The 27606-nt window shown below is 39.7% G+C and overlaps 2 protein-coding genes and 3 pseudogenes across 5 annotated transcripts in view; 1 reads left to right on the top strand and 4 right to left on the bottom strand.

Moving 5' to 3' along the window:
• Positions 1–2254, bottom strand: part of nptnb (neuroplastin b) — a 37737-nt gene extending 35483 nt beyond the window's left edge. Inside the window, exon 1 of the mRNA XM_028576927.1 lies at positions 1669–2254. Coding sequence (XP_028432728.1) covers positions 1669–1744 — 76 coding nt within the window. The 5' untranslated portion in view covers positions 1745–2254. The remainder of the gene's footprint in view (positions 1–1668) is intronic.
• A 6084-nt stretch (positions 2255–8338) lies between these two features.
• Positions 8339–9886, bottom strand: LOC114554012 (UDP-glucuronosyltransferase 2A1 pseudogene; annotated as a pseudogene).
• On the top strand, positions 8396–27108 carry chrna5 (cholinergic receptor, nicotinic, alpha 5). Of its 4 annotated transcripts, none has more exons than XM_028574788.1 (9): positions 8396–8473; positions 18337–18427; positions 20488–20631; positions 23389–23540; positions 23621–23665; positions 24547–24656; positions 24987–25164; positions 25425–26120; positions 26591–27108. In XM_028574788.1, the coding sequence occupies exons 3-9, from the start codon at positions 20538–20540 to the stop codon at positions 26747–26749; spliced, it is 1434 nt and encodes a 477-aa protein (XP_028430589.1). In that variant the 5' UTR covers positions 8396–8473; positions 18337–18427; positions 20488–20537; the 3' UTR covers positions 26750–27108. The 4 variants fall into 4 exon arrangements, with proteins under 4 accessions (XP_028430589.1, XP_028430578.1, XP_028430563.1 ...); XM_028574777.1 differs by having other exon boundaries at positions 8470–8512; XM_028574762.1 differs by lacking the exon at positions 8396–8473 and having other exon boundaries at positions 17978–18427.
• Positions 10562–15255, bottom strand: LOC114553529 (UDP-glucuronosyltransferase 2A2 pseudogene; annotated as a pseudogene).
• On the bottom strand, positions 15269–18472 carry LOC114553519 (UDP-glucuronosyltransferase 2C1 pseudogene; annotated as a pseudogene).
• Positions 27109–27606: the final 498 nt, after the last annotated feature.

Below are 27606 nucleotides of genomic sequence, written 5' to 3'. Positions count from 1 at the left end.
GCATGCTGTGTCAGAGGACAGCCTGGAACACCCAACAGCATGTTACTGACATTTACTCAAACCAAATCATCCTTAGTTTTATTCTGATTAATGCATGGTGAACTTTTTTAATTAAAGTCACAAATGAACATCCTCTATAAACCAACCTCTTATTCCCTGTCTGAAAATTTGAAAAGGATAAACATCTGGTACTCAAACATGAATGAAGAGAAAAATTGTTTGTGTGCATTTAGTTTTGCAATTAGCACTGACTGAACCAGTTGGGCAGGAGAGAAAGATCTACTAATTTTGAATTTGCATGTACTTCCTGGTTTGAAGGCCTAACAAACCGACTTAAAGGGAGGCTGCAAACAGCACAGAATAAATTAATATGAGTAATCCTGAACTTGGGCAATAGGTCTCATATAGGTAGGTCACAATTTGTTGAGCTCAACTGGCTCCCTGTTGAGTTTCATGTTACTATGTCAAGGCTGACCATGATCTATAAAATATTGTTTGGTAGTGTCCCAATTTTTTTGTCGTGTCTTATAACTAAGGTAAAGGACACACACAATATTTACACGCATGGCAGCATATCTGACCTGTGTCCTTATAGATTTAAGACAGTGTTAGGGAAAGGAACCTTTGCCTATATAGGGGCAGTTCAGTGGAACAAGTTAGATTGGCAAATTAAAGTAATTTCCACACTGAACTCTTTCAAAAAGACAGTCAAGGCCTGGTTAATAGATAGGGTTGCGGAATAGAACAAAAGGCAAATTATCGTTTATATTTTTATTTATTTAAGGAAAATGTTTTTATGTCATGTCGATTTTCATCACACACTCTGTACGTGTCTTGTCTTGTCTTGTCCTGATGTGTTGAGGACCACAATGGAAATAAGTCCTGGACTTTATTGTGTTTTTATCCTCGATTGTATTAGATATCTTTTCATGTTTATGGCATTTTTTGATACAATTAAATCAAATCAAATCAAGCTGGCATGACAGGAAATATGGTACAGTAGAGGGAGAGGTTTTGCCAATCAAATAAATACATAGACCCAATAGTATTGATCCAGAAGGGCCTGGTACTTACAGTAGGCCTATTTACACACAGGGCGAGTCTTTAGTCTGTGGGTGTTGATAATATGTTACTCGATAGCAGGTTAGTCTTGCTTGACACACTCTGCTACCCAACCCCCTTTAACTAACGGCAAACTGGCAGCCTAAGGCTAGGCTACTACTATCTGTTAATATTTACAACTTATTCCATTAAAGGCATAACCCTAGCAACAGTACTCATTGTATATTTTAAAACACATTTGAAAACATATTCGACTTGCCCGAAAGTGGCAGTTAAATCCCCTTACAGACATACAGTACAGTATACAGTACTCACAGTATACTCAGTTGACAGTAAATAACCTTGCAAAAACGTCACAACAACGTCAGTTTTCTGTATAGTTAATTAGTTAAGAGTTCCGTTTTGTGGTCAGTTATTGAAGCTCGTGTCGGCGTCTAACTCTGGCCTTATTGTCGAGATGCGTGGAACTGTAGTAGTAGCTTTAACGCAGTCACACTCAAGTCAAAATCCTCTTCAGAATTTCGCTCGGGCGTCCTCACACAAGTCAAGTCACTTTCCCTCAACGCAATGTTTACAATTATGCCATGGTCATATCTGCTTTCTTACCGTTTTGAGCCGAGATGAAAGGCAGCATCAAGTTCCCCAAAAGGACCACCGCCAGCATCACTGCGTTAGGATGCATTGCCGGGGCTCGATGAGAGTACCAGCGTCTCGGTCGGACGAATGTGGGAGGAGAGATGGTGTATTAATCACAAGATCTAGAGAGATGGGCCCAGCATAGCACCAGGTCGAGGATGATTAAAAAAAAAAAAAAAAATGAAATGTTTGTTGCAATGTGTTCCTGATGCAAAGACCTTTTAAGGACAGCGATGGGTGAAAGGTCCGGGACGAGGCCAGCGGCTCAGGGATGCCGATGTGCGGCCATAGGCGATGAAGAAGCCTCGTCGGATTGCGGAGGAGAGGTCTTTGGATGTCAGGGAGATTGTCCACAGTGTAGTTCTTAAGATTCAAAGATGCGCAGACCGATGCGCATTTGCGCTCTCGCGGTCACGGTTCGGTTTAATGAAATGAAATGAAAGTATAGCGCAGAAATTATTCCCGACGTAGCCGAAACATAAGTCTGTTCCAAAAAAAAAAAAGAAGAACAGATGCTGGTAGGACACCAACGGCAGCAACGAAAAGCTGCGCGTGCCCTATGCGCTCATGACCGAGGATAAATACACACTGACACATAACACGCATGTAATTGATGTTTTTTTTGTGGACTCAGGCCGTTATTATGTGCCTCCTCAGTCCTCAATTCCTTGTCCGCTTACAAGCTTCAATTTGTATCTTTTTAACGAGGTGACGTGCACATTTCCATCAGCTGCCATTCAGATGGTGTTGTTCCTGCTAATACAGTTACTAAACTGTCAGCACTACAGTAATAACCAGCCTGCCCTATATGATTCCCTTACTCTTTTCAACATACTGCAATATTAATGTAACTATACATTGTCAGCCCGTTTATCACCAGTAGTCAAGTCAGAGTTGTCACATACTATATGCAGAACACATGGCAGATATTTCTACAGGCAAGATTTGAGTAGTTAGAACAATTGTAATGGTTAGCCTATGCAGAACTGAAAGCAACCCAGACACAATTTTTTTTTACCAATCACATCTTTCCAAGCTTGTTTCACAGTGCCTAAATACTTTGTCTTGTCAGGTTTTAATGTGAGGAGATTATAGTGATGCTCTTGAGCTCACTGAGGTCGTTTATAAATTATGTCATCACATCAGTGGCCTGGGTGTTCTCAAGCTGTATGTACCACATCCCCTTGAAAGTTCAACATGGCCTCCTGTAATCCCCTCTATCCTTAGTCTGTGCTGTGCTACATGGGCGACCTCATGTGGCCAGTTGAGGTAAACTGAAAAGAGTCAGCATACATTCCATTGTTTTTAAGTGCAGACATTTGCAACACATGAACCAAAAACACCTGAGCACTTGATACATGTATAACAAGGCTCGTGGTTTGATTTGATTAATTCAGTAACCTCTCTTTAGTGAAATATATTTTTAAGTGTAACATGTCCTTTTGTTTAGTTTTAATGAGCATGTTGGTCTGTTACTTGGTTATTCAATGTAAAGGCTTGCCTCTTGTTAAATGCCAACACCTCCATGCATCTTTTTTTTGCTGGACTATTGCAAAGGGCCAGTCTTGTTCTCAACTGCAGAACAAACTTCCCTCCACTTTACAGCCCTCCCTCCAGTTTGTCCATGGGAGACCACATTTAAAATGTAACCCCACCTGAAAACTTGCACAGACCAATCAGCTAGAGAAATGTCAGAGCACTCGGCACACCCTCCTTTGTTCAAAACCAATCAGAGTGGAAGTGTGGCATTTTGCCCGAGGGGAAAACTTACCCCTGGATGAGTTAATTACGCATCACTTAGCTGTTGCCAATGTGTTCACAACGGTGGACCCTCTTTTGGGCTTTTTACAGCGATTGTCTTCATTTTTCGCTCAATCTAGTATGGAAAGTAGACAACAATGGCTTACCAGGCTGAAAAATGAACTTAGCAACAGTCCTCTGGTATCAAATGTGGCTTTTGGCTTTATCCTCATGGGACTAGAGAAGCTGGTGGAGCTGGAGTTTGAGTGTCCTTGCAGCCCTACATGGAACGGAGTATTTTCATCAGCATTCTTCATAATTCCTGCCGTCATGGCCTTCACCTTGATGCTGATCATTCAAGGATGCAGATGTGATATGTGGTGCCGGAAACCTGTTACCCTCTCCAGTTTCGTTCCTGCTATCGTGTGGCTGATTTTGTTGTTCCTCGATGGCCAATACTTTGCTTGTGCTATGACAGACTGGGAGGGTAGATTTGTACTAGTTGACAAGGCAGCTCCGCAGAAGTGGTGTGAGCCAATTAGTGAGGGAGATGTCACCCCACAAGAGCTAATGCTCCGCTCACAGCAGCTGTTTGTTTTTTCTCAGGTAAGTTGAACATTTTCTAGATTACAGAAGATTATGTAGGATGAGTGGAGTAAAAAAAAAAAAAAACACCTCCCCCTCAGAGTATGCACTGTAGAGAATGTATAATTGAATGCATGCCATTTGCCTTTGGAAACTATAATATAGATCTGTTAATACACTTTGTTAACCAAAAATACAAATTTCCTTTGGATGTTTACTAAACAAAGTGTTGCTTTACTCTTTTGTACCCCAGGTTATAGGCATAATCCTGCTCATTTTCATCTGTGTGGGTCTCGTAGTGTATGTAATCAGAGAAAGCTGCGAACAAGAGGTGGAGATGGAGGATGCAGATGTAGCCGAGCTCACTGTGCTCAGGATGAGTTCTCTACGGACCAGGACATCATGAGAGGACTTACACCGCCCACCACACCTGCCCTGCTGGCATGGACACTTTGTAAATACCCTGAACAGACTTTACTATGACTTTTATATAACTATTGTCAATAAGTGTTGTTTCAAAGTATTTCCCTAAACTAATTGGACATAGGTATGTGAATGGGCAGTGATGCTGCCCTATGAAGTTTCCGTAAATATGAGTATTATTGAGAACAGTCTTTCTATTTTTTTTTCTGTATTACCATTGAATATGTAACCAGTCTTGTGTCTGTGTTCAACTCATACTTGTGCAGCGACTTATTCGTTTTTACCTGTCTTCAAAGGAATAGTTTGATGTTCTGGGGAAATATGCTTGTTTGCTTTTTGGGTTAGAGGAGAAGATCGATACCACTCTTCAGTATATGAAGCTACAGACAGCAGCCGGTTAGCTTAGTTTAGCATGGAAGGACTGGAAATAGGGGGAAACAGCCAGCCTGGCTCAGTCCAAAAGTAACACAATTCTAGCCAGCACCTCTAAAGGTCACTAATTCATCCGTTATATCTCGTAAGTTTGATCCGTACAAGTGTAAAAACAATCATTTGCTTTTTTACAAGGGGTTATGTGCTGGACTATTTCTTGCATGGGAGCAGTTGCCAGGCAACCAGTGGAGACTCTAGGAAATTACTGCAAGAAATAGTCCGGCATATAACCCTCTATAAAACAGTGAATTATCTTATTCCCCCTATTTGCATGCGTTATGCCATCTGACCGGCTGCTGACTCCAGCTTCATATTTACCGGACAGACATAGGAGTGGTATTGATCTTCCCATCTAACTCTCAGCAAGAAAGCAAATAAACATATTTCCCAAAATGTCAAACTATTCATTTAAAGTGATATTTCACTTTGGCACATTTTATGTGTTTAGTCGACATGAATTGTCAGCCAGCAGCTCTGAGAAACTCAGTTAGTACTGCTCTCTCACTTTCAACTTTTTATTCCTTGAAAATAGCATTTCAGTTTTTTTAACCTGGAAGTTTTTTTCGTGCCTTTTGTATTAGTTTTATTCACACAAGTGGAATCCACCAGGCAGCTAATATTGATCTGACTAATATTAGTTGACATGTACTATTGTTTGAGATGTGTGTGCCAAAAATGAAAATGTTCCATCAAGGTGAAATTTCACTTAAAATAATTTTGTTTTCCCTCCTGGGTTGTGTCAAGGAGTCTCCAGAGTTATGGAGGGTCGGACCCCCGTCATTTCTAATCCTACCTAACAGTGACGATTCAGACTTAATTGATATTCCTAATGATTTACCTGTTTGACAGCTAGAGATGTAAAATCATGTACATTTTGATTTGTATCACGGCTGCAACCAGCCAATAGCAGCATGTAGAAACAGAATCTGCAGTAAGTTTTTTATTATTATTTTGTAATAAAAGAATTTATTTATTTAAGAAAAACCCTCAGGGAGTTTGTACAGTCATGTCATAATAGCATTTAGTTAGCAGATAGTTTCCACAAACCTGCAGTCTTGGGAATTTGAGTTTGTCTTAAAGCGTGGTAGGTTTTACTGTAACATCTCTCTAGCAAGTGAATTTTACAAATACCAATACACTGTGGGACAGAACATGATCATTTGAATTACAAATACTGTGTTTTTGTCATTCAAAGCAACGCATGGTAACATTTGGAATATCCTTTCAACTTTGGGCTTATATTAAATGCCAGACATCCAATACCTTAACACAGCTGAAACAGGGGCCCTTTGCAAAAAAAAAAAGAACAGCTGAATAATCAGTGTAACACATGCTACAAATAGCTTATCTTACAGGTGAATGCAAAGACTGTCTGTAGATTCTCAGGTGAACAACACTTTTGTGTCTTAGGACACTCTTTATTCAGAAGGGACTGTGGTTTTGAGGCTGTATTGGCTGATCTCTGCAGCCTGGATATTCTCTACAGGTCGGCCAAAACCAACACATACAGCAGTAGTGTAGCTCTGACTTGTATTGTAGTTATTTACAACATTGCCAAGTGCCAGCTAAGCCCATTAAGTGTGGAAATCAGAGCAGACCCTTCATGTTTATCATGTGGGAGGGCTTATTCAGGACTTCCTGTTTGGCCCTGAGGAAGTTGTTGTCTTTATCCACTCTACTCCCCTAACTTGTAGACACAGCAGGGCATCATATTAATGACCAAAACTGGGACTCAGTGGAGTCTTGAATTACTTTTCTTTCTTTCATGAGCAATGAACTGTTTGGATGACCTTGACGGTAAATTGTTCTTGCTCAGATTATCCGGCCTATCACTCTTATGACTCCCAGAGGTAATTTGGCAAATGCTGCAGCTAGCTAAATTTTTTTGTACCATGAATTTCACCTACAAAAGTCTCCAGAGACATATCCAAATTTAATAATTAAGGGACAGCTACAGGGGCAATGGGAGAGGGAGACTTAAGCACAATGGCAACTTTCCAAAGCCATAGATCCTATATTACGTACGAGGCTTCAGGTCCAAAGTATTCATCACAAATAACATGCAACTGTTGTTTGGCAAAGAACTCACCCTCAGCTTTTAAGTATAAGAGCATTTTTAAAAGCAGACCTGAGCCAGGTGTTCCTTAGTTACGTAAAGGCAAAGAGGGCTGCATTTTCTCACACGTTAATCATACTGCTTACTGTCTTTCACACTATTAATAAAGTTGAAGTTTTTTTTGATGATGACATTTATGTTCACATTAAGGCATAAAGACAGTCAAACAGGCCTAAGAAATATCAAAAGTAAAATTGTTCATATGGTGTGCATGCCATTCCAGAACATTGCTAGAAGAAACCAGAAATACTGTATTAGTTAATAGCATTCAAAATCACTTGACGTCTTTATTTTTAAAAAGGTTACATCCATGTTGAAAAAGTCATTCTAAGAATTGTTGGTGTGTATTATCTAAGCATAGCGATTTCTAAAATGAAATCTCTAAGCCAGGTGATCAAACTAACACTGGAATTAATGTAATTGCATGCATTGTATGAAAAACCGAAATTGAGCTGTCAAAAAATAGTCCATATTACACAATCCTACTGTAAAAATACATTGAGGTTCATACAAAGAAAGGATTGATGCCTATAAGGGCCTAGTATAGCTCTGGTGTCTCACTTTAACCTTCAAGTGTGAAATTGGATATGTTTAAATCTATACAAGCCTACACTTTGCTTGGAAGCTATAAGAACATGTATCACCAATACTGTGCAACATAGGAAAGTATGTAGTAGTTTAAAAATGTAAAATATATTGTCCTACAGTGTAAGAGTGAATTTGAAAAGTCTTGAAAATCACTGAAGCTAAGAGATAAAAGCAAAAGCATGCAAAGGTTATTTCCACTGTGGGCTAATTAAAGACCAACTCATGAACAGTATAATTTATAAATGCTTTTATTTTCTTCCCTCGAATACAGCAATGTTACTGTACATTTTGGTAACCCTTTTTCCTAAAGGTTAACATTGTTTCCATGTGTATTCTGATTTTGCAGATATCTAGGGCCACATATTCAAAGAGTATTTATTGGTTGATGTGAAACCCTGACTAGAATGTTTCAAAATAATGTACTTGCCAACCTGCATAGACAAATTGCATAAAGGTATGACATGTTTGTTAATCCAGAGTATGGGGTTGGTGAAATAACAATACTGTAAGAATATGGTGAAAACAAAATATAATCAGCCTTAAACACGTGTTCTTCCGTATTGATGAAATAAAGAATTATAAAACACCGAATGATTTAGGTTTGTTGTCTTTTTTACTATACTCAGACAAAGGTTTCGAAACTCAATGGAAGCGTTTTTGTTATCCCCATTAAATAGCTAGTAGAAATAGCTGAGCCAACGTTGTCGTGTTTTACACATTTAAAGCATATTTGTGGTTTAGATTTCATTGTGATTGCTACTTTGATTTTTTTAAATCACATTTACTTTTTTTTCTCAGACACATGGAGCAGAAACACCGTATTAAGGCAGCAAAGGTGCCCAGAATTATCAGCACCACTCCAACTAAGAAGAGCATCACATCTACAGAGTGGTAGGAATACCAGGGCATTCTGTAGGACTCTGTTCTCAGGTGAGCTGCACCTTTGTGTCTCATGACAAACTCTATCCAGAAGAGGGCGTTCTCCAGCGGCTTCATTGGCTGATCTCTGTGCAGCCTGGAGAGTCTCTGCATGTTCATCCTGTAGGAGGGCTCATTCAGGACTTCCTGAATACCCTGAAAGAAGATGTCTTCATTCATACTAAAAATATCAATTAGCTTCCCTGCTCCTCTTACTTCAATTCTAAATATATTATCACGCTGATCAAAAATCAATGGAAGTCCTTCAATAGGAACTCCGTGATAGATTGCCTCTTGAACGCCATTTGTCCCTCCATGAGCCACGAATAGTTTTATCTTGGAATGTCCTAAAAGGTCATTCTGTGGCATCCAGTCGACTAGCATAGTGTTGTTGCCCAGAGTGGCTGGCCTGTCACCTTTATATCTCCAGATGACTTTCTGGGGTAATTTAGCAAAAGCTGCAGCGATCAAATCAGCTAGGTTATGGGGAAGCTCTCCAATCAAAGTCCCCAGAGACATGATGATGACCCCATGCACTCCTGAACTCTGCACAAACTCCTCCAGGTGTTCAGGAAGAGGTTTTGCTGGTTTACACTGGAACCCTGCCATATAGATAATATTTGGCATGGTAGGACGAGGAAACTCAAACCCAAAGTCCACTCTCATGAGCCAAAGGTCTGCTGCTTGAAACAGGGATATATAATCTGCATCTGGACCTAAATATTTATCAATTAAGCCAACATAATGTGGTACAATATACTGCGTTATTTGATATTCTGTGAAGCCAAAAATGATTACGTTAAGAAGCCTCTCAAGAAAGCTCATTTTATCTGAAAGCTCGGCCCCTGTCATTGGAACATAAGAAAGAGGTGAAGGTGCAATTGAGAAATGGCCTTCACCTTGACAAGTCCATCTGACGTTGAAAACAAGAGGCAACCTGAGGTAGTGAGCAAGTATAACACCCCCTGGTATAACAGGGTCTGTAAGGACGAGGTCATATTTGGCATCCTGCAGCGACCGTATCAGATCTTTGCTTTCAAAAAGCAGCTCAAGCATTTTGTTTGTTTTCTCATGCATCTCAGAGGCTTTTTGCACTTGTTCCATTTCCAGTTTAAAACGTGTCCAGGCAGACTTCCCTTCCCTCTGGATTTCCAGCAACTGGGCCACAAACGTTGTTATAAAGTCTTCATCAAATTCTGATTCTATATTGAGTGTAATTGAAGAATAGAATGGGGAGGTCTCCTTGATGTACCAGCTGCCTGATGATCGCACAACAGAAACCTGGTGGCCCCTTGAATGTAGTTCCTCAATAATTACTTTCATGTTCACCCAGTGGCTCCCGTCCACTGGATAAACAAGAACTTTCCCACCAGAAATCACAGTTGGACAGAGCAAGTAGAGAGTAATCCAGACGCAGTTCCAATACATTTTTATTCTAAAGTTGGGAAGAAAGCATATTGTATCTTAGCAAATGCATCATTTTAAAATGTTTTTTTTATCAAGACACTGCATTTACTTAAATATACAGAATGATATTTTTAAATCCTGCTATTTACCCTCTATCTTTAAAAAGTTTATAATTGTCCACGTTTTGCATTAAAACGTTTTTGCAGTAGTATGTGTAGCCTGCTGCAGTTAGTTTCATCACAGAAAACTGAACTGAAATTGTATTGAATGTCCATTAAAAAGGTTCTTTTGAAAAACAGTAGTTCAAATAGATAGATATCAGTCACTTATAATGGCAAAAGATTAAGCAAGTGCTGGTGTTAGCTTTTTAGCATCCAATGTATGTTTTTCAATATTCTCCTTTCCAGGTTCCAACCCAAGTAGGACTTTGGTACTGCAATTAAATGTTCTTAACCACAGGTGATAAGAAAAGGGGTAAACAAGTTGGTCATGTGTTTAACTCTTAACCTAATAGTAGTAAACTAAATGATTAAAAAAACAAAAAAATACTTTGAAAACCACAGGATTATTATCCTGTGTTACAACTGTTAAGTCACTTAAAAGGTTCAGATTGTGCAATCATTTCAGTTTAAAGTCCAGTCCCATATATACAGTATAAAGCTACAGTAACATTCCTTGATAATAGTTTTTTTAGTGGCCTACAATACTAAGATGAGTGTTCTCTTGTCTTGTGAAAAATTTCATATTTTAAAATAGCTGCTTTTTTTCTTTAAGAGGCTAGGGGGATACTCTAGATGGATGAAAAAACATCACCTGCTGGTAAAGGTGTCAACAAATCCTCATTTAGATTCAATTTCAACAAACCTTTCAGCAGGTCAAAGTCTTACAGCCCACCTTGTTTTATTTATTTTTCTATTGACATTGTGAGTATTTTTTAACTTTTCAGAATCCATCCTTTAACATTGTGATGTTAGCACAATGTACTATACAGTATATAGAGGAGTATTAGAGAGTTTAAATTTACAATCATGTCATCAGTTGATCTACTAGTCTTATGGTAGTTTGCATTTGATGGGAGTTGTAAGACTTTCATTTGGCTGTAACCAAACGTTAATGGTAAACCGATGCTAAAGATCAACTAAAATGACTCCACCTTAGACAAAGTAATCAAACCGATTTCAGTCTCTTTTAGTTTACATTTTATTTCTTTACATATTGTTCTAGAAAATTTCACTAAAGTGAAGTTGCTTGCAGTCAACTCAAAGTACAGTTCAAAAGAAAATACAAGTCACTATTCAACTGATCACAGGCAGATTGACTATCATGTAACAATATATAATTAACCAATAGGAAAATCGTCTTTCCTCGTTAGTCAGATTTCACTTTTCGTTTCAAACACAATCTAAAGCATGACCATACCAACACAGCAAAAAATAACAATATAAGAAATGCAATTGTAAGTAAAAATAGTATGACGTCTACAGAGTGGTAGGAATACCAGGGCATTTTGTAGGACTCTGTTCTCAGGTGAGCTGCACCTTTGTGTCTCATGACAAACTCTATCCAGAAGATGGCGCGGTCCAGCGGCTTCATTGGCTGATCTCTGTGCAGCCTGGAGAGTCTCTGCATGTTCATCCTGTAGGAGGGCTCATTCAGGACTTCCTGTATGACATTCTGAAATATTTCCTTATCCAATTCAGAAACATCCAAAACCTTTGCAACACCCTTTGCTCTCAGTCTAGAGAGGTTGTCGGCTTGATCGAACACAAAGGGAATGCCTACAATTGGAACTCCATGATATATAGCCTCATATATTCCATTTGTTCCTCCATGACTTACAAATAGTTTCATATTTGGATGTCCTAGGAGGTCATTTTGTGGCATCCAGTCTACTACTAAAGTGTTGTTGCCCAGAGTGGCCGGTCTGTCACCTTTATATCTCCAGATGACTTTCTGGGGTAATTTAGCAAAAGCTGCAGCGATCTCATCAGCTAGGTCATGGGGAAGCTCTCCAATCAAAGTCCCCAGAGACATGATGATGACCCCATGCTCTCCTGAACTCTGCACAAACTCCTCCAGGTGTTCAGGAAGAGGTTTTGCAGGTTTACACTGGAACCCTCCCATATAGATAATATTCGGCATGATGGGCCGTGGGAATTCAAACACAAAGTCCACTCTCATGAGCCAAATGTCTGCTGCTTGAAACAGGGAGAAGTAGTCTACATCTGGACCAAAGTAGCGGCTGGACAATGCAGAATAGTGTGGCCCAACTATCTGCTTGTATAGATGCATCCTCATGGTGTAAAAAACAAGGTTTTTGACCCTTTCAAAGAAAGTCATTTGATCTGTTAATTCTGAAGGTGGAAATGGGACGTAAGCAAGTGGAGAGGGTGCAATAGCAAAATGGGCTTCACCGTGAACAGTCCATCGAGCATTAAACACTAACGGCAATCCAAGATAGTGAGCCAGCATCACTCCTCCTCCGTTAGCAGGGTCCGTCAAAACCGCATCATACTTGGCGTCTTGGAAGGACTTCATTAACTCTTTGTTTTCAAATAAGTACATGACCACTTCGCAGACTTTCTTGTGTAATTCAAAGAACTTGTCTTTTAACTCCATGTCTAAAGCAAAACGGGCCCACACAGACCCCTTGCTTCGTTTAATTTGAATACTTTTAGAGACAAAGAGACGAAAGAAATCCTCATTTGCACCACCAGCAATATCTACTGTGATAGTATTATAATGTGGAGACGTTTCACTGATGTACCAGCTGTCTGCAACACGAATGACAGTCACAGCGTGTCCCTTTGAGTGCAGCTCCTCAACAAGTACCCTCATGTTCACCCAGTGGCTGCCGTCATGTGGAAATACCAGAACCTTCCCACCGTGTGCAGCGGAAATAATCACAGCCAAAAGAGAGATGATGGAAGCTAGTGACAAAAACATCTTCAAATCTTCTCAAACTGTGCAGTCTGAAATACAAGTAGAACAAACACAAAAGTTAAGTATTCCAGGAAATGTGTGCACAAAGGCAGATGATATAGCAAGAAGCCTACAACAGAAAGCTACAATGATGTTCCTTTCAATTGTCTCTTTATTTGTGTGGAAAAATTCCTTCTGACCGCCCTCACGTGGATGTAGCACATGGAGCCTCTCTCAGGAAATTAGAGGGCTGTTTGGTGCCAAGAGCTCTGCATGCATATTGTTCTGACCCCAATCTCCCTGTGCAGAAGTGTTTTCACAAGCCGGAACTGTCTTCATTCTGCATTAAAGACATATTCAATAGCTTCTAAAAAATTTTTTTAAAAATCCCTGTGTAACAAATCCCATGCACCTATTTTCCAATTGATCAAGTTTCTTCCAACAATGGACTTGATTCAGTAACATTAGCTGGCAAAAGCTAGAAACAACTATTTCCCCTTTTAGTACCGAACAACTGCTTACAACCCTCTCCACAAGGCTCACTTACTGTTTTCTCATAAACTGAAAAAAAATCTTTAAATGTCAAGCTTACAGTGAAATATTTCCCGGCACTCATGTCAACAAACTCTCTCGCCAGATTGTTAAACCCCAAACAAAACGAAGCTGACCACTAAGGAGCTTTACGTCAAACGAGTTTGGCTATAAAACACTTCCTGGTTTATTTTGTCCCACCCACAAGACAGTTGCAAAAGATCTGTGTCCCTTTTACTAGGGAAGCTTAGTCATCATGGTGAAATAATACAGAGCTGCACTGTTGTCAACAGGAAGGAGTAACTGCATAAAGAATATACCTATGTGGTGTAATTCATATTTTAACCTCTCACACAGTCAGTGCACTATGTTCTTTTAAAATGCAGCAGGACTTTGTGTACTAGAATTACTGATATGTTGCAATACAAGGACAAAAAAATTAAAAGAAATAGTTCTGTTTATTTATGCTTCAAGATTTGTGCTCCTTAAATAACAGTGGATTTTATAATTGCACCGCATACAGTGGAATTTGGATGCTACGTTTACTGATTAAGCTGTTTAAAACATTTGCTATGACACATTAAGTGTAACATTTGTGCAAAAACATTCATACGGACACCTCAGTAAGCAGTGAGTGTGGTTGAATGCCACTAGTTTAATGTACAATGAGGAATCTAAATCACATTAATATACTGCATGCATTATATATCAAACTCCCTCAGTAGCAGTATATAAAATGACAGATTTTAATTTATTACAAAGATCTTCTGATGAACATAATTCTCAAATGTACAGACCCGATTTAGTAAAATTGTGAAGTTTATCTTTCAAAGGCTATGAAAGAAGCCTAAGATAATTCATATTTTTTTTCAGTATAGCAGTTTTATTCCGCATAACCATAACCAATCTTATGACAACAAACAAATCTATAAATGGCCAACTTATATTCAAACCTTCTTGCTTTGCTAAACTTCTGCTTTATATTGTTGAGGAAGGAGCTTGCAGTGCTGTATTCAAACCAGTGAGACTGAAAAAAACACTTCCTGATATATACATACATGTTTTGCCTTGCCCCTGACAGCCAAACTGAACATTAAATTAATGTTTCTTTCAGGCACGTTCGCTCACTCAACTCCAAAGTAATCAACAGAAAAGTTCTTTACCACGGTCATACGGACATTCAACCTATTAGAATTGAAGTAATCTGAAACTACAAGACAACATAAACAAGATGGCAAATTAATAAAGATGAACAGAACTCACTCAGCTGAATCTTCAATCAAAAGGTCAAAACATTGACATACACTTTAATCTTGAGCTTTGGATCCGTAATAAAAGAGTAATAAACTAGTAAACTACTGATCACGCCTATATTATCATAGTACCTGCATATCCCCGTGCATGCCCTTGAGGTAGAGACTCCACCTCTTGGTTTACTGTAGGTCAAACAGAGTGTAGTACATATGATCTACCCTTTAAAAGCCACTGAGTGGCTGCTACTGTAAGACTTAGTAGTGACGTGCTTCCAATAAATACCCAGTTTAAAGATCAAGAAATGATTTATTGGACGGTTCTTTACAGCTTACCATTTGCTGATCCAGTATTGTCAAATGTTTCCTTTTTCAAATGTATCACGAAAATTACAAACCACAAAATTGGGCATTAACAAAGGCGGTGGCTCGGCATGGCAGACTAAAAAAAGGCTTCTCACGCAACACAAAGCAGCAACACCTGAAGCTGATTGCAATTATCTCCTTAACCCTTGTGTGTCCTTCGGGTCGCCGGGAAGAATTCACTACACGTGTTTCAATTAACCTGTGACTTAACCCTTGTGTTGTCTTCCCGTCAACCTTGAAAAAAACACTAATTTTTTTGACGTTTGTTTTTGCTTTTTCCAACGTTTTAAATTTTTCTTCTATACACTTTCAGCACTTATTTCTACGTCCCATATTTTCTAATATAAAACAAAAATTGACAAGGGGTCAATTTGACCAAAATTCAACACAAGACAGGAGGTGTAGTTTTGAGCTGGAGTTTTGCGCAAACTGCGTTTGATGTGGTCACGCATCTTACAAATTAGGGGAGGGGGTCTGCGGTCTCACAGGGTTAGCCCTTGTGTTGTCCTTCGGGTCATCGGGACCCAAAGGACAACACAAGGGTCTACATCAGTTATGTCAAAAGAAAGATCCCCCGCCTGGTAGTTGGAGGTGTAGAAATGAAAATGGCTCACAACACAGAACAAACAAGAAGTGATGGATGAGTCAGAAAACATATTTTAGCTTCTCCGGAATGAATCAGACCTGGACAATCAGAGCCGGTCAAATCTCTTTCAGTGATTAGTTTTTCATATAGCTACATTAAGCTACAGTAAGTATGGACAACTTAGATAAGATACAGGGTTTAACCCCAACTGTGGTCTTTCTTTGTTCCCAATTGAGCCCCTGCTACCTCATAATACCTAAACACATTAGGGATTAGTAGCACTCCTGCTTCGGCGCTTGGACAAAGTCCAATTGTAGATTCAAAGTGGGACTAATAAAATAGTTTCATTAATTCCTAGTATTTTACTTCAGTGTTGGTTATGAAAATAGTCACATCATCCATTTAGTTCATACAAAAACTTACTTAAATGTAATCAAACAAAATAAAATAACATGCAAAATAATGCTGTTGCTTAGTAACTACCATACATGTTGCTTAAATGGCCAGTCAAACAAATCTCAAAGTGTTATATTAATCCCAAAATCAATTTTCATATTGATGAATTTGTTTTTAAAAATGTACAAAAATGTACAGTATATCCCTTGAGTGATTAGTCACGTTTCACTTTATGTTTACACATTGTAGTGTACAAACACCAGATGAAAATGAAAATAGTAGATAGTACAAGTAGCACAGCTCCGGCAAGGAACAAAACTACGTCTACAGAGTGGTAGGAATACCAGGGCATTCTGTAGGACTCTGCTTTCAGGTGAGCTGCACCTTTGTGTCTCATGACAAACTCTATCCAGAAAATGGCGTTCTCCAGCGGCGTTATTGGCTGATCTCTGTGCAGCCTGGAGAGTCTCTGCATGTTCATCCTGTAGGAGGGCTCATTCAGGACTTCCTGTATGGCCTCCAGGAAGTTGTTGCCTTTATCCACTGTATTAATGGTAAGAAGCGTAGCCGCCCCTCTCTCTTTTAGACGCAGCAGGTTGTCATATTGGTCGAAAAACAAGGGTAGACCCACAACTGGGACTCCGTGATACATTGCTTCTTGAACTCCGTTTGTTCCTCCATGAGCTACAAACAGTTTCATCTTGGGATGTCCTAAAAGATCGTTCTGTGGAATCCAGTTGACTATCAAAGTGTTGTTGCCCAGAGTGGCTGGTCGGTCACCTTTATGCCTCCAGATGACTTTCTGGGGCAATTCAGCAAAAGCTGCCGCGATCACATTTGTTACATCAGCAGGAAGTTCACTCACAAAAGTCCCCAGAGACATGAGGATGACCCCATGCTCACCAGAACTCTGTACAAACTCCTCCAGGTGTTCAGGAAGAGGTTTTGCCGGTTTGCACTGGAATCCTCCCATATAGACAACATTAGGCATGGTGGGTCGAGGGAACTCAAAGACAAAGTCCATTCTCATGAGCCAAATGTCTGCATCAAGCACTAACTGGTTAAAGTCATTATTGGGCCCAAGATATTTGTCACACATTTTCTGGTATACAAGCTTTATCACCAGCTGATTTTGTATCAGGGTTAATAGATGCAAACCAATGTTTTTAACTCTCTGAAAAAAGGTCATCTTATCAGTGCTTCCAGATCCTGTTATAGGAATATATGATAAAGGTGAAGGAGCAATAGCAAGATGACCCTCTCCAGCTATTACCCACCTAACATTATAAACCAAAGGAAGGTTCAAATATTTGGCCAAAATGACTCCACCGCCCCAGCAGGGGTCGGCGAGTACCAGGTCAAACCTGCTGTCCTTCATGTTTCTCATCAATTCTTGGTCATCTAGCATTGCTGATGCATATGCAGCCACAGCTGCGTGAGCGTCAACAAATGTGCCGAACATTCCTAAAGTCATGTGTAGAAAACTTGTCAAGGGAAGAGCCCCCCTTTCAAATGCTATGGCCTTAGATATGATTTCTGTAATGAACTTCTGATCCAAGCTCCTCTCCACTTGGACTGTATAGGTATTGTAATAAGAGGATTTTTCCTTGATGTACCAGCTTTTGCTAGAACGCACAATAGTTACATTGTGTCCTTTTGAGTGCAAAGCTTGAAGTAGAATATCCATGTTTATCCAGTGGCTGCCTTCACTGGGAAAGACCAAGATGTTGCCCCCTTGACAGGCTCTGGGAATGAGGACGAGCAGCAGCAAAGCACCGCAGCAAGTTATCACCCTCATCTGAAATGAAAACATTGGACAATCAAATGACCAATGGGGGAAAATTGTACTGTGTTCATTTCAATCTAACTTTTTTTTTTTTTAAACAGCAAGTGATGGTATCCATGCTGCAGGAAAATCAACTATTATTTCTTACTTTCATGATCAATTTGATACAGTATAGCATACCTCCATCATTCTCTACTGACACCACCTCTTTTGGTGGGTTCAAATGTGTGCTTGTGAATGTCGGTTGTTTTGACGTAGGCTAAGTCCTTTAAATTGACTGCGCATATATGTCGTCTGTAGTACAGTGTGTGATTGCTCTTTCAACGCGCACGCGCGCACACACATACTTTTTTGCAAAATACTATAGTAAAATTACAAACTGCAGCAGGATTTCACCACCACTTTTCTGTCCGAGCATTACATTTAGCATTCCGTTAATGTATACGGTGTGCACACTCGCATATTTGCGGTCAAACGTTCTTTACACGAAGCGTCTGTACTTACCGTGGTCTGTACATGTATTGTTCCTCCACACAGGAAAAGTTAAAGGCTTTTTTTTTTTATAAACTATAGTAAACTGCTTTGCCCACAGTTAGCTGCCTACCAAACTCAGCGAGTCCAGACCAATGCCAGGAAGGAAGGGGCGGTTACGAGGAAGAGATGAGTGAAACGCGATAAGGAAGGTAATGATTGAAAGGTTTAGGCTAGGCTACATTGGAGTGTGTTGAAATACTTTAACACAATGAATCATTAATGTATTTGCTTCGACTTAATGAATCCAAAGGCTGTGCTTTAATAAGTGCTGACTATTTGGCTACGGGGTTTCATTCATTCGTTCATCATCATCTTTATGGCCAATTGTCTAACCTCAGTTGACCAGCTAAACACAAGATCACATGATGGCAATCTTGTCAGTTTACCATCATTTTGTTACTTGGCATTGGCACTGAATAAAGTAGTACAAAACAGGCTACATATGAAATGTAGTTTAAATAGTGGTAAGATCAATCTGCTCTGGCTTTGTTCCAATGCAGTCTGAACTGCTTATAATTTGAGAGCACAACCTAAATTGTCAGTGACCCTGAGTTGGCAGCATTACAGTATCAGGATGTTAACTCTTCTTGTCTGTCGTAGTGTATGTAGGCTGTTTAAAGCATTCACTGAGTGATGACACAATTAACATTACTAACCAACACAATATCAAAATCTTATAGCAAAGCTGCAACATTTTCAGTACATGGACATATTGTATGTCATTAGTATTATTCATAAATATGTTTAAAGGAAATTTTCTCTATAGGTCATAGGTCTATATATTTGGATGGATTTGATTTGGATGTATAGTTTGGTTAAGCTTTTGAAGCGTATTCGCTCACACCCATTTTATCAAACATTCAGTAGGTAAAATTGAACTTTGTTTCATGCATGCAGTATTGGAAAAAGGAGCTTGGCATATTGATGCAACAAGATTGGTTTCACACAGCCTCCAAAACGTGTTTACTCACCAAATCGAAAATTTACTTCAGGAGTAAATTTTCATGTAGGCCCTAATGACTTTTCATTTCTTAATAGCAGTAGTTTGAAGAATCCTTCAAGGCTTTTATGACTATGTAATCATACTTCATAGAGAATTCAACTGTAGCCTTGCTGACCATCCATAGCCATTAGTTTAATTCATATTTAATAAACATAAGATTATACAGAGATACCCTTTTTTAAGATTGAAAATAGTTTGTGTCACATGACTCTGTGTGTGTGTGTGTGTGTGTTGGACTATCATAGCTACACACACACACACATTATATATATATATATATATATATATATATATATATATATATATATATATATATATATATATATATATATATATATGAAATAAAAACAGATTTTTTTTTCTCATCCCATACATCATCTCTGGGTCCCATAATATGCTGTCGCCATGGAAGCACACACACTCACAGATACAAAAAAAAAAACAGAAGAAGTGAGAGAGGTGTACAAAGTGTAGCATCAGATCACAAGCAGAATCTGGGTGACAGAGCTGCACTTGCCATTCCCCAATGCTGCTGTGGAGAGGCAGTGAGGTGGCTGCATGGAGGGGGCGACTATCCCCGTCTGTGATTAGTGACCATGAGAATGCTAGGAGAAGGGGGGGTTGGGGATGGGGCGGACTTGCTGTAGGAGGAGGAGGAGGAGGAGGAGGATGATGCGTTGCCTGTGCCCAATTGGAGGCAGCAGGGAGGGAAGCAGCATCTGTATGAGGCGAGAGAAAGAACCTGCATGGAATGGAGGAGCTCTAGAGCAGCACTGTCGCTGTCGTAAAGACTCCCACCGCCTCCACCACCGCTGCCACTCTGGATTGTGTGTTAATGGAAGACACTCAGAGCAGGTATCGTATACAGCCTTGGCATGCTCACTGCGAGAAATGTAATAATTACCTTGGAGAGGGTCAGGTTAGCAAGGTGAGGGTAGAGTGCATGCTTGGCTTTTGCAAGATGCTGAATATTAAATGTGTGATGAATGCAGTTTGTTATTTAGTATGGACGGCATCAGGATCTTTAGCTTTAGACAGCCGTTTAACTGAACTAAGCAACTGGGATTGCATGGAGCTTTAGCAAAGGGGAGCAGGAGTAGCTGCCTTGCAGTTTGAACCCTCAACCCAAGGCATGATTAAAGCCATACTCGTAATAGCTCAGATGTTTGCCCATTGTACACAAAAGCTACAGTTGTTCATTTCCAGCTCTGTAATGCCTGAGGGACCAGCTGTGTGGATCCAGTGCCACCTTTGATATGATGCTGAGAGCAGGAGGGGCAGCCACCTCTCTCGGACTGCTGCTGCTGTTGCTGCCGCTGCTGTGCTGCTGCCACATGTGCCACTCACTGCGTAAGTTTACAAACGACTGGGAATGCCTCATCAAGTTACCGTGGTGGAACGTAATAGCCTCAGTGTGACAGATGGCATAGTCCAAGATAAGTTGGACTCTAGTGGATATATAGAATGAGAGAAAGAAGATGTAGAATTTGGCAGATGGTCAGTGAAGAGAGCTTGCCAAATCAAACAGAAAGTATTGGTGTCAGTGTGACCACTTACCTTTTCATATCAAATTTTCCAGTTGTTCAAGTAGTTTGATTTCCATTTTTTGGGGGGCAATTAATGATGTCAGCTGCATGGAAGCTGTAATAATTGAGCTCATATATATATAAAGTATGTAAACTATCCAGCTAATGAAAGCATACCTTTATTAGTCCCTCAACGGGAATTTCAATTTCTTTACTCTGTTGTTATTTTGCACATTACAAACACACAGGCCTGAAATACGCACACATGCACAAACCTACAGTATACACATTCAGTAATGGAGAGATGTCCATGGACATGCACTCTGAGCAGTTTGGAGTTTGGTGCCTTGCTCAAGGGCACCAAGGGCACCAAACTCCAAAAGTGCCCAGGAGGGGAACTGGCACCTCTCCAGCTACCAGTCCACTCTCCATACTGGGTCTGTACTGGGACTTGAGCCAGCGGCCCTCCAGTTTCCAAGCCAAGTCCCCACAGACTGAGCTACTGTCGCCCCAAACAGCACATTTCTAAACTCAAAAACAAAACCCAATAACCAAAGATTTGTCTCCTAATACATTATGTTTATGCATATGCATATGCGTATGTGTATGAAGCATATGGGTTTCTTTGCCTTCTGCTATGCATTCTCTCTTTTTCTGTTATTGATGTTTTGCATATTTGGCTGGTGTCATCATAGTCTGTAATCCTAAACCATCTGCATGGTAGCACACCACACATACACTGTATATTCCATGTTTAATTCATATGGATTTATTTGTTTGTCATGCTACCCACGATACGGAGCAGACAGCATTGACTCAGGTGTCCTTGGAATTATTCATTTTTACTCAGAATGAGATGCATATGAGCATTTCCTTTACCTTATAGCACATACATTATCTTTGTGTATTTCTGACTCGATACATTCCATCTCTCATACACTAAAACAGAGTAACATTGAATCCACCAGCTGGATGTAATGTTGTCTATCTGCAGCATGTGTTTCAGTCGAACTAAATGCTGGTGATGGTGGGGGAGAGACTGAAGAGATGATGAATTTGCTTATCACACAGTCATTGATTGAGGGTGTTGCAGCCTTGTCTTTATTGATCTGCACACACTGAGAGAGTGACAATATACATTTGTGGTCAGTCTTAGGGTAGATTTCCAGCCACATTTTCCATCCATAAATTAAGTTAATAACCCCGTTGGTGAGTGATTTAAAGAGCGGGATGAAAGAAATGATGTGTAATTCAAAATATAATCAATATTTCTCTACACTGTAGAGGAGCTCGGCTTCAGCAAAACATTGCACCCGTTTGACTGTGATAAAACAGTGTCACTGCTATACCAAACAGTTCAGTTTCACTCATCTTGTACCTGCACATAATGCCATAACTACATGTCTTGGCAAATAGTTTTATGTCAAAGTACAACAAATAATTGGACACATTTTCGGGTCAATATACAATAATTAGCTATATCACCAGCATCAGTCCAAAGTTGACATATTTTTTGACCTGTAGCTCTTGTCCTTTTTTACACACAACACACTTCACTTCATCAATTTACTGTATCCTTCATTACATTTACACCTATTCTCCCAAGATCCATTGGTAAGCAGTTATTAATTTAATAAAAAGCATGCACCCTGACTTGAGAGTGCGTGCATTATTTACACTCACCGATGCATATGAGTCCCAGTGCAAAACTGGTAAATACTGTAGGCATACCAGTTTCTTACTGTAGTGAAGGACATGCAGTAGGAATAGGAAGTGGGCCAAATCTCTTTTTCCAATCATATAAAAAAAATTGCTTAGTTGGTATACCATTCCTCAACAGCCTTGTGTGCAATGCATTGTTACCAAAGTGCTTTTTTTATGGAATAACAGCTTGCAGCTCTACTCTGGAATAATAACAAGTGACAAAATAAACACCAGACTGGAGCTCCTTTGAGACTCGTACTGTATTTATCTGGACAGAGCACAGCACTAAGAGAAAACATAATTCTGTTGGGTTGGTTCTTGTTGAAAGGCAACCGCTAAACGATATAAAAGAAAAAACATACCAACCTTACACTGACTACACTCCACTTATGAACTCCTGAATATTATCCTTCTTTCTGGTAATAGCTCTATCACAGACACTTAACTGAATCAAGGACACCTGCGTTCAGAGAGGGGTTAATCGAGTCATTTTGGCTTTCATACATAACGTGTTATTAGGGTACTTCCTGGATCTTGTATATTCTGTGTGATTCAACGATTTAGTTTATTCTACCTCTTGAAACCAAAGCTTTACCACGGAGATTGTATTTAGAAACTCTACGTGTCATACACACTGTAGTAAGGTCAGAGAGGTACATGTGGTGCTGTTTGAGAGCAATGCTAGAAACATACCTGGTAATAGACTCCTTATCAAGCATGGGACTACTGAATAAATCAAAGGTTCTGTTTTATTTGCTGAATTATAATATATATATATATATATATATATATATATATATATATATATATATTAATATAATATAATATAAATTTGTCATTTTTCGATTTAACCTTTTAAATTTCCCCCACCTTTTAGGGATTCCAAAACTCTCCTCCTTTGCAAAAGCAGAGGACAAGCTGTTCAAATACCTCTTTGTAAACTACCAGAAATGGGTCCGTCCAGTGGAATACCTTAACCAGACGATCTGTGTGAAGTTTGGACTGGCCATCTCCCAGTTAGTTGATGTGGTGAGCACAGAACAGCACTCATTATTGATGTACCTACTTTTTAAATTAAAATGTTAACTTGTTTTGTTTCACCGTTCTAGGATGAGAAAAACCAGCGAATGACAACTAATGTGTGGATGAAACAGGCAAGTAGAACTACACATCCAACCTAAACATTACATTTCACCATCATCAGGTAAGGTTGTTAGGGTATGGCTGTTAGTGGTGACTTTATGTTCAAGGAAATATTCTAAAACAACCTCTGGCATTACATGGCATTTAGTCATCCCTTTTTAATCTGGTCTCGTGGCATTTCACTGACAGTCCTCATCTATATGAGTCCTTTCGGCCCTGTGCCCACGCACCTGCCTCCACAAGCTGCATCCTCCCCAACCCTGCTCCTGTCAGCCTTATTCATGGTCTCTGGTTTCCTGTCTGTCATGCATCTTTTGAGTTATCCTCACAGACCATACTCTGCCATCCAGGTCACTTGCTCCCTTTCACAGTGATGGATTGCATTATGCAAAAAGGGTGATGGAAGGGTAATGGCCCCGGTAGTGATGTCTATCTATCATACTTGTAATTTTCAAAGTTTGTCATATTTAGTAATTGTATTTTATCTCATTCCTTTTGCGGTCACCTTTTCGATTTAGAAAAAGAGCTTTGGCTTTTTTTATACACTGGTTAACCCTCCAGATTGTTCTCTTACAAGGTACTAACCATGTATAGCATATCTAAGCCAAATCAAATCGATTTTGTAGTTAATAATCTAATAACAGTAAATTGTGCTAACGTGTTGATTTGTTAGCTTTAGATGTGCAGGAGGGCAGATTTTGTTACCAAACGGCCAGGCTGGCTGTAGCTTCTTAGCATACAGACAGATGCGTGTTATCAATATTCTCATCTCGCCCTTGGCAATACAGCTAATGAGAGTATTTTCCAAAATGTCAAACCTATCCTTTAAAGCACTTCCATTCCTTTAAAGTGTAGAGTTTATGTGTTGAGTTTATTAATTTATTGTATGTAGGAGTGGCTTGACAGGAAACTCAGATGGAACCCTGATGAATATCTGGGCATCACAACTATCCGAGTCCCATCTAACAGGATCTGGCTCCCAGACGTGGTACTGTATGATAAGTATGTGTCATTATACTGTATATGGAAACGGAAATGACATGCATGTCCTGCATTTTATATTTTTCAAAATGTATACATATAACAGTCATGACCATACTGATATGCTGACAGCATTGTATCATAAAAAATCTTTTTAAAGGATTTTAAAGGACCTACACAGAAAGAGTCCAATCTAAAAAATTCAAAAAGTGTGGAATAATATGTACACATTGAAAGAAACTTGCAGCTATGCATGAATTAGAAGTTCTAACAATGACTATAAAATCAACTAATCTAGCTATCAGTTAATCTTTCAGATGAATACATGTTTTTTTGGGTTTTTTTCAACAGTTCAGATGGGCGTTTTGAGGGTACTGTCACCAAGGCAGTTGTTAAGTATGATGGAACCATATCATGGACACCACCAGCCAATTACAAGTCAGCTTGCACCATTGATGTCACCTTCTTCCCTTTTGATCTCCAGAACTGCTCAATGAAGTTTGGCTCCTGGACATATGATGGCTCTCAGGTGAGTCTCTACTCTACAGTACGTTATTGATAGACCCTAACAGAATTAGCAGATTTCTTTACAGTTTTCAGCGGTGATACAGAATGAAAATCCGAGGATTAAGCCGACTGTTTTTTTGTTTGGGGTGGAGATGTGTTAACATGAGTTTTAATTCTTTCAATTTGTTTAAAATCTGCGGTATATTCTGTGAAATTCTGCATCCACAGATTCCATATGTCATGACCAATGATTGACATGAGATTTCACTCCGTATTTAACAGGTGGACATAATTCTGGAGGACTTCCATGTGGACAAGCAGGACTATTTTGACAACGGTGAATGGGAGATAGTGAAGGCCACAGGCAGCCGTGGTCTAAGGACAGACGGCAGCTCTTCCTATCCCACCATCACCTACTTCTTCATCATTCGCCGGTTGCCTCTTTTCTACACCCTCTTCCTCATCATCCCCTGCATTGGCCTGTCCTTCCTCACCATCCTTGTCTTCTATCTGCCCTCCAACGGCGGCGAGAAGATCTCCCTCTGCACCTCAGTTCTGGTGTCGCTCACTGTTTTCCTCCTGGTCATTGAGGAGATCATTCCTTCGTCTTCGAAGGCCATCCCTCTCATCGGGGAGTACCTGGTATTCACTATGATCTTCGTCACGCTCTCCATCATCATCACCGTCTTCGCCATCAACATCCACCATCGCTCCTCTTCTACCCATCACGGCATGGCACCCTGGGTGAGGAGGATCTTCCTGCATCGACTGCCTAAGCTGCTGTGCATGCGCAGCCACGTGGACCGTTACGACCCAGCTGGAGTAGCCGGAGCAGGAGGAGCAGTAGGACAGGGTGTGACGGAGGACTCAGCACCTGAACTGACACCTCTGCTCTACACCAGGCATAACCTACAAGCAGCGTTGGATTCTATTCGCTACATAAACATGCATGTGGTTAAAGAAAATGAGGTCAGAGAGGTGAGTATGTTAGATTTCCACTGATATCCGCTGCTGCTACTTATATTCACACTGTACTGTACGTTCATACTGTATTTATGTTGACACTGCACTACAATAGAATTTGTACAATCCATTTGAAACAATCTTTTTAACCAACTCTTAGTTGTAACTTAATCTCACTTACTTCTACTTAACGTTTTTATATATTTCTTACTGTAGCTACGTTACTTTTGTTACTTTATACACTTATTAACTTTTCTTACTCTTACTTACAATGACATGTAACTAAATAATCCCTGAGGGGATCAATAAAGTATTCTGATTCTGATTTTCGGCCCCATACTTTTACTGATGTCAAAGGCTGTAATAAACCTCACAAGATGGGAAACTGTATGTTACTTACTCACCGCATAGATTATCAAAATCTATGGCATGTCTCTGTGCATAACTATCGAGTGACTGACATGTGCTTCTTTTTTTTGTACCAGGTGGTTCAAGATTGGAAATTTGTAGCCCAGGTCTTGGATCGAGTGTTTCTTTGGGCCTTCCTCCTGGTGTCAATCCTGGGCACTGCGCTCCTCTTCATCCCAGTCATTTACAAATGGGCCAACATCATTGTCCCTAACCATGCTGGAAGTACCCTCTAAGAGCCACAGTTCAACCTACAACAAATGGAGGCAAAGCACATTAACAGCTCGTTATGGGTCCCATTGTGAGATTTGAAAGACTGAGATAGTGTGATTGCCACTCAGATACGGCCCTGCTCTGCTTAGCCACAGTCATTCTGTAAGCCACAGCTGTGCCAGAGATCCAGCTGCAGATCTGGGGACTCGATTGCTGAGTGTATCTCACAGACACATGTTTTTTGTTTTGTTTTAGAGATATTTTGAATTCTGTACTTCTAAGTAAAGTAAAGATAAATGAAAAGACTCAATTGATGTATTACGAAGAAGAAAAATCTACCATTGTCCACATCTCACACATCAATAAATTTCAATACATTTCACCTACTGTACTTGCTGAGATGTATCTTTAGGTCTTATAGAGATTCGTAATTACAAAATAGCAAGACAACATGTCCTAACAGGATCATTTTGGGAAAAATGTTCCAGTGATGCCTCTTTTGTTTTTGCAGGTTGCAGGACACAGTGATGAATATCAATTCAGTTTAATTAATTTCAATATAACGTTATTTATCTCTTTAATTATATGGCAGCTTGCTACCCAGATTGGCAGATACACACACTAGTTAGACACACACAATAGTTAGCACAAGACATTTTACATACTACTCTATGTGTGCATATCAGCTACATATAACATTTGGAAAAATTACCACTTTATCTATGGGGCATAGTTCAAATAAAAGTGATGGTTTAACTTTGCTTTTCTGTAATTCCAGTTTCACAAATGTGATCAAGAGCAAGAACAAGGAAGTGAGAATAGAACAACATATTCCTTCCTTCTAATAAAAGATGTGCATTTTTAAGTTATTTTTCCTCCT

The sequence above is a fragment of the Perca flavescens genome, chromosome 1, assembly GCF_004354835.1.
Source record: "Perca flavescens isolate YP-PL-M2 chromosome 1, PFLA_1.0, whole genome shotgun sequence".
Classification (NCBI taxonomy): Eukaryota; Metazoa; Chordata; class Actinopteri; order Perciformes; family Percidae; genus Perca; species Perca flavescens.
Note: the sequence above shows the minus strand (reverse complement) of the source record. Positions and strands in the feature narration are given on the sequence as shown.

Coding starts and splice junctions, on each gene's coding strand:
- chrna5 (XM_028574788.1), top strand. CDS start 20,538: ATGATGCTGAGAGCAGGAGGGGCAGCCACCTCTCTCGGACTGCTGCTG. Junction 23,541..23,620: donor TCTCCCAGTTAGTTGATGTG/GTGAGCACAGAA, acceptor TCACCGTTCTAG/GATGAGAAAAACCAGCGAAT. Junction 26,121..26,590: donor AAGAAAATGAGGTCAGAGAG/GTGAGTATGTTA, acceptor TTTTTGTACCAG/GTGGTTCAAGATTGGAAATT.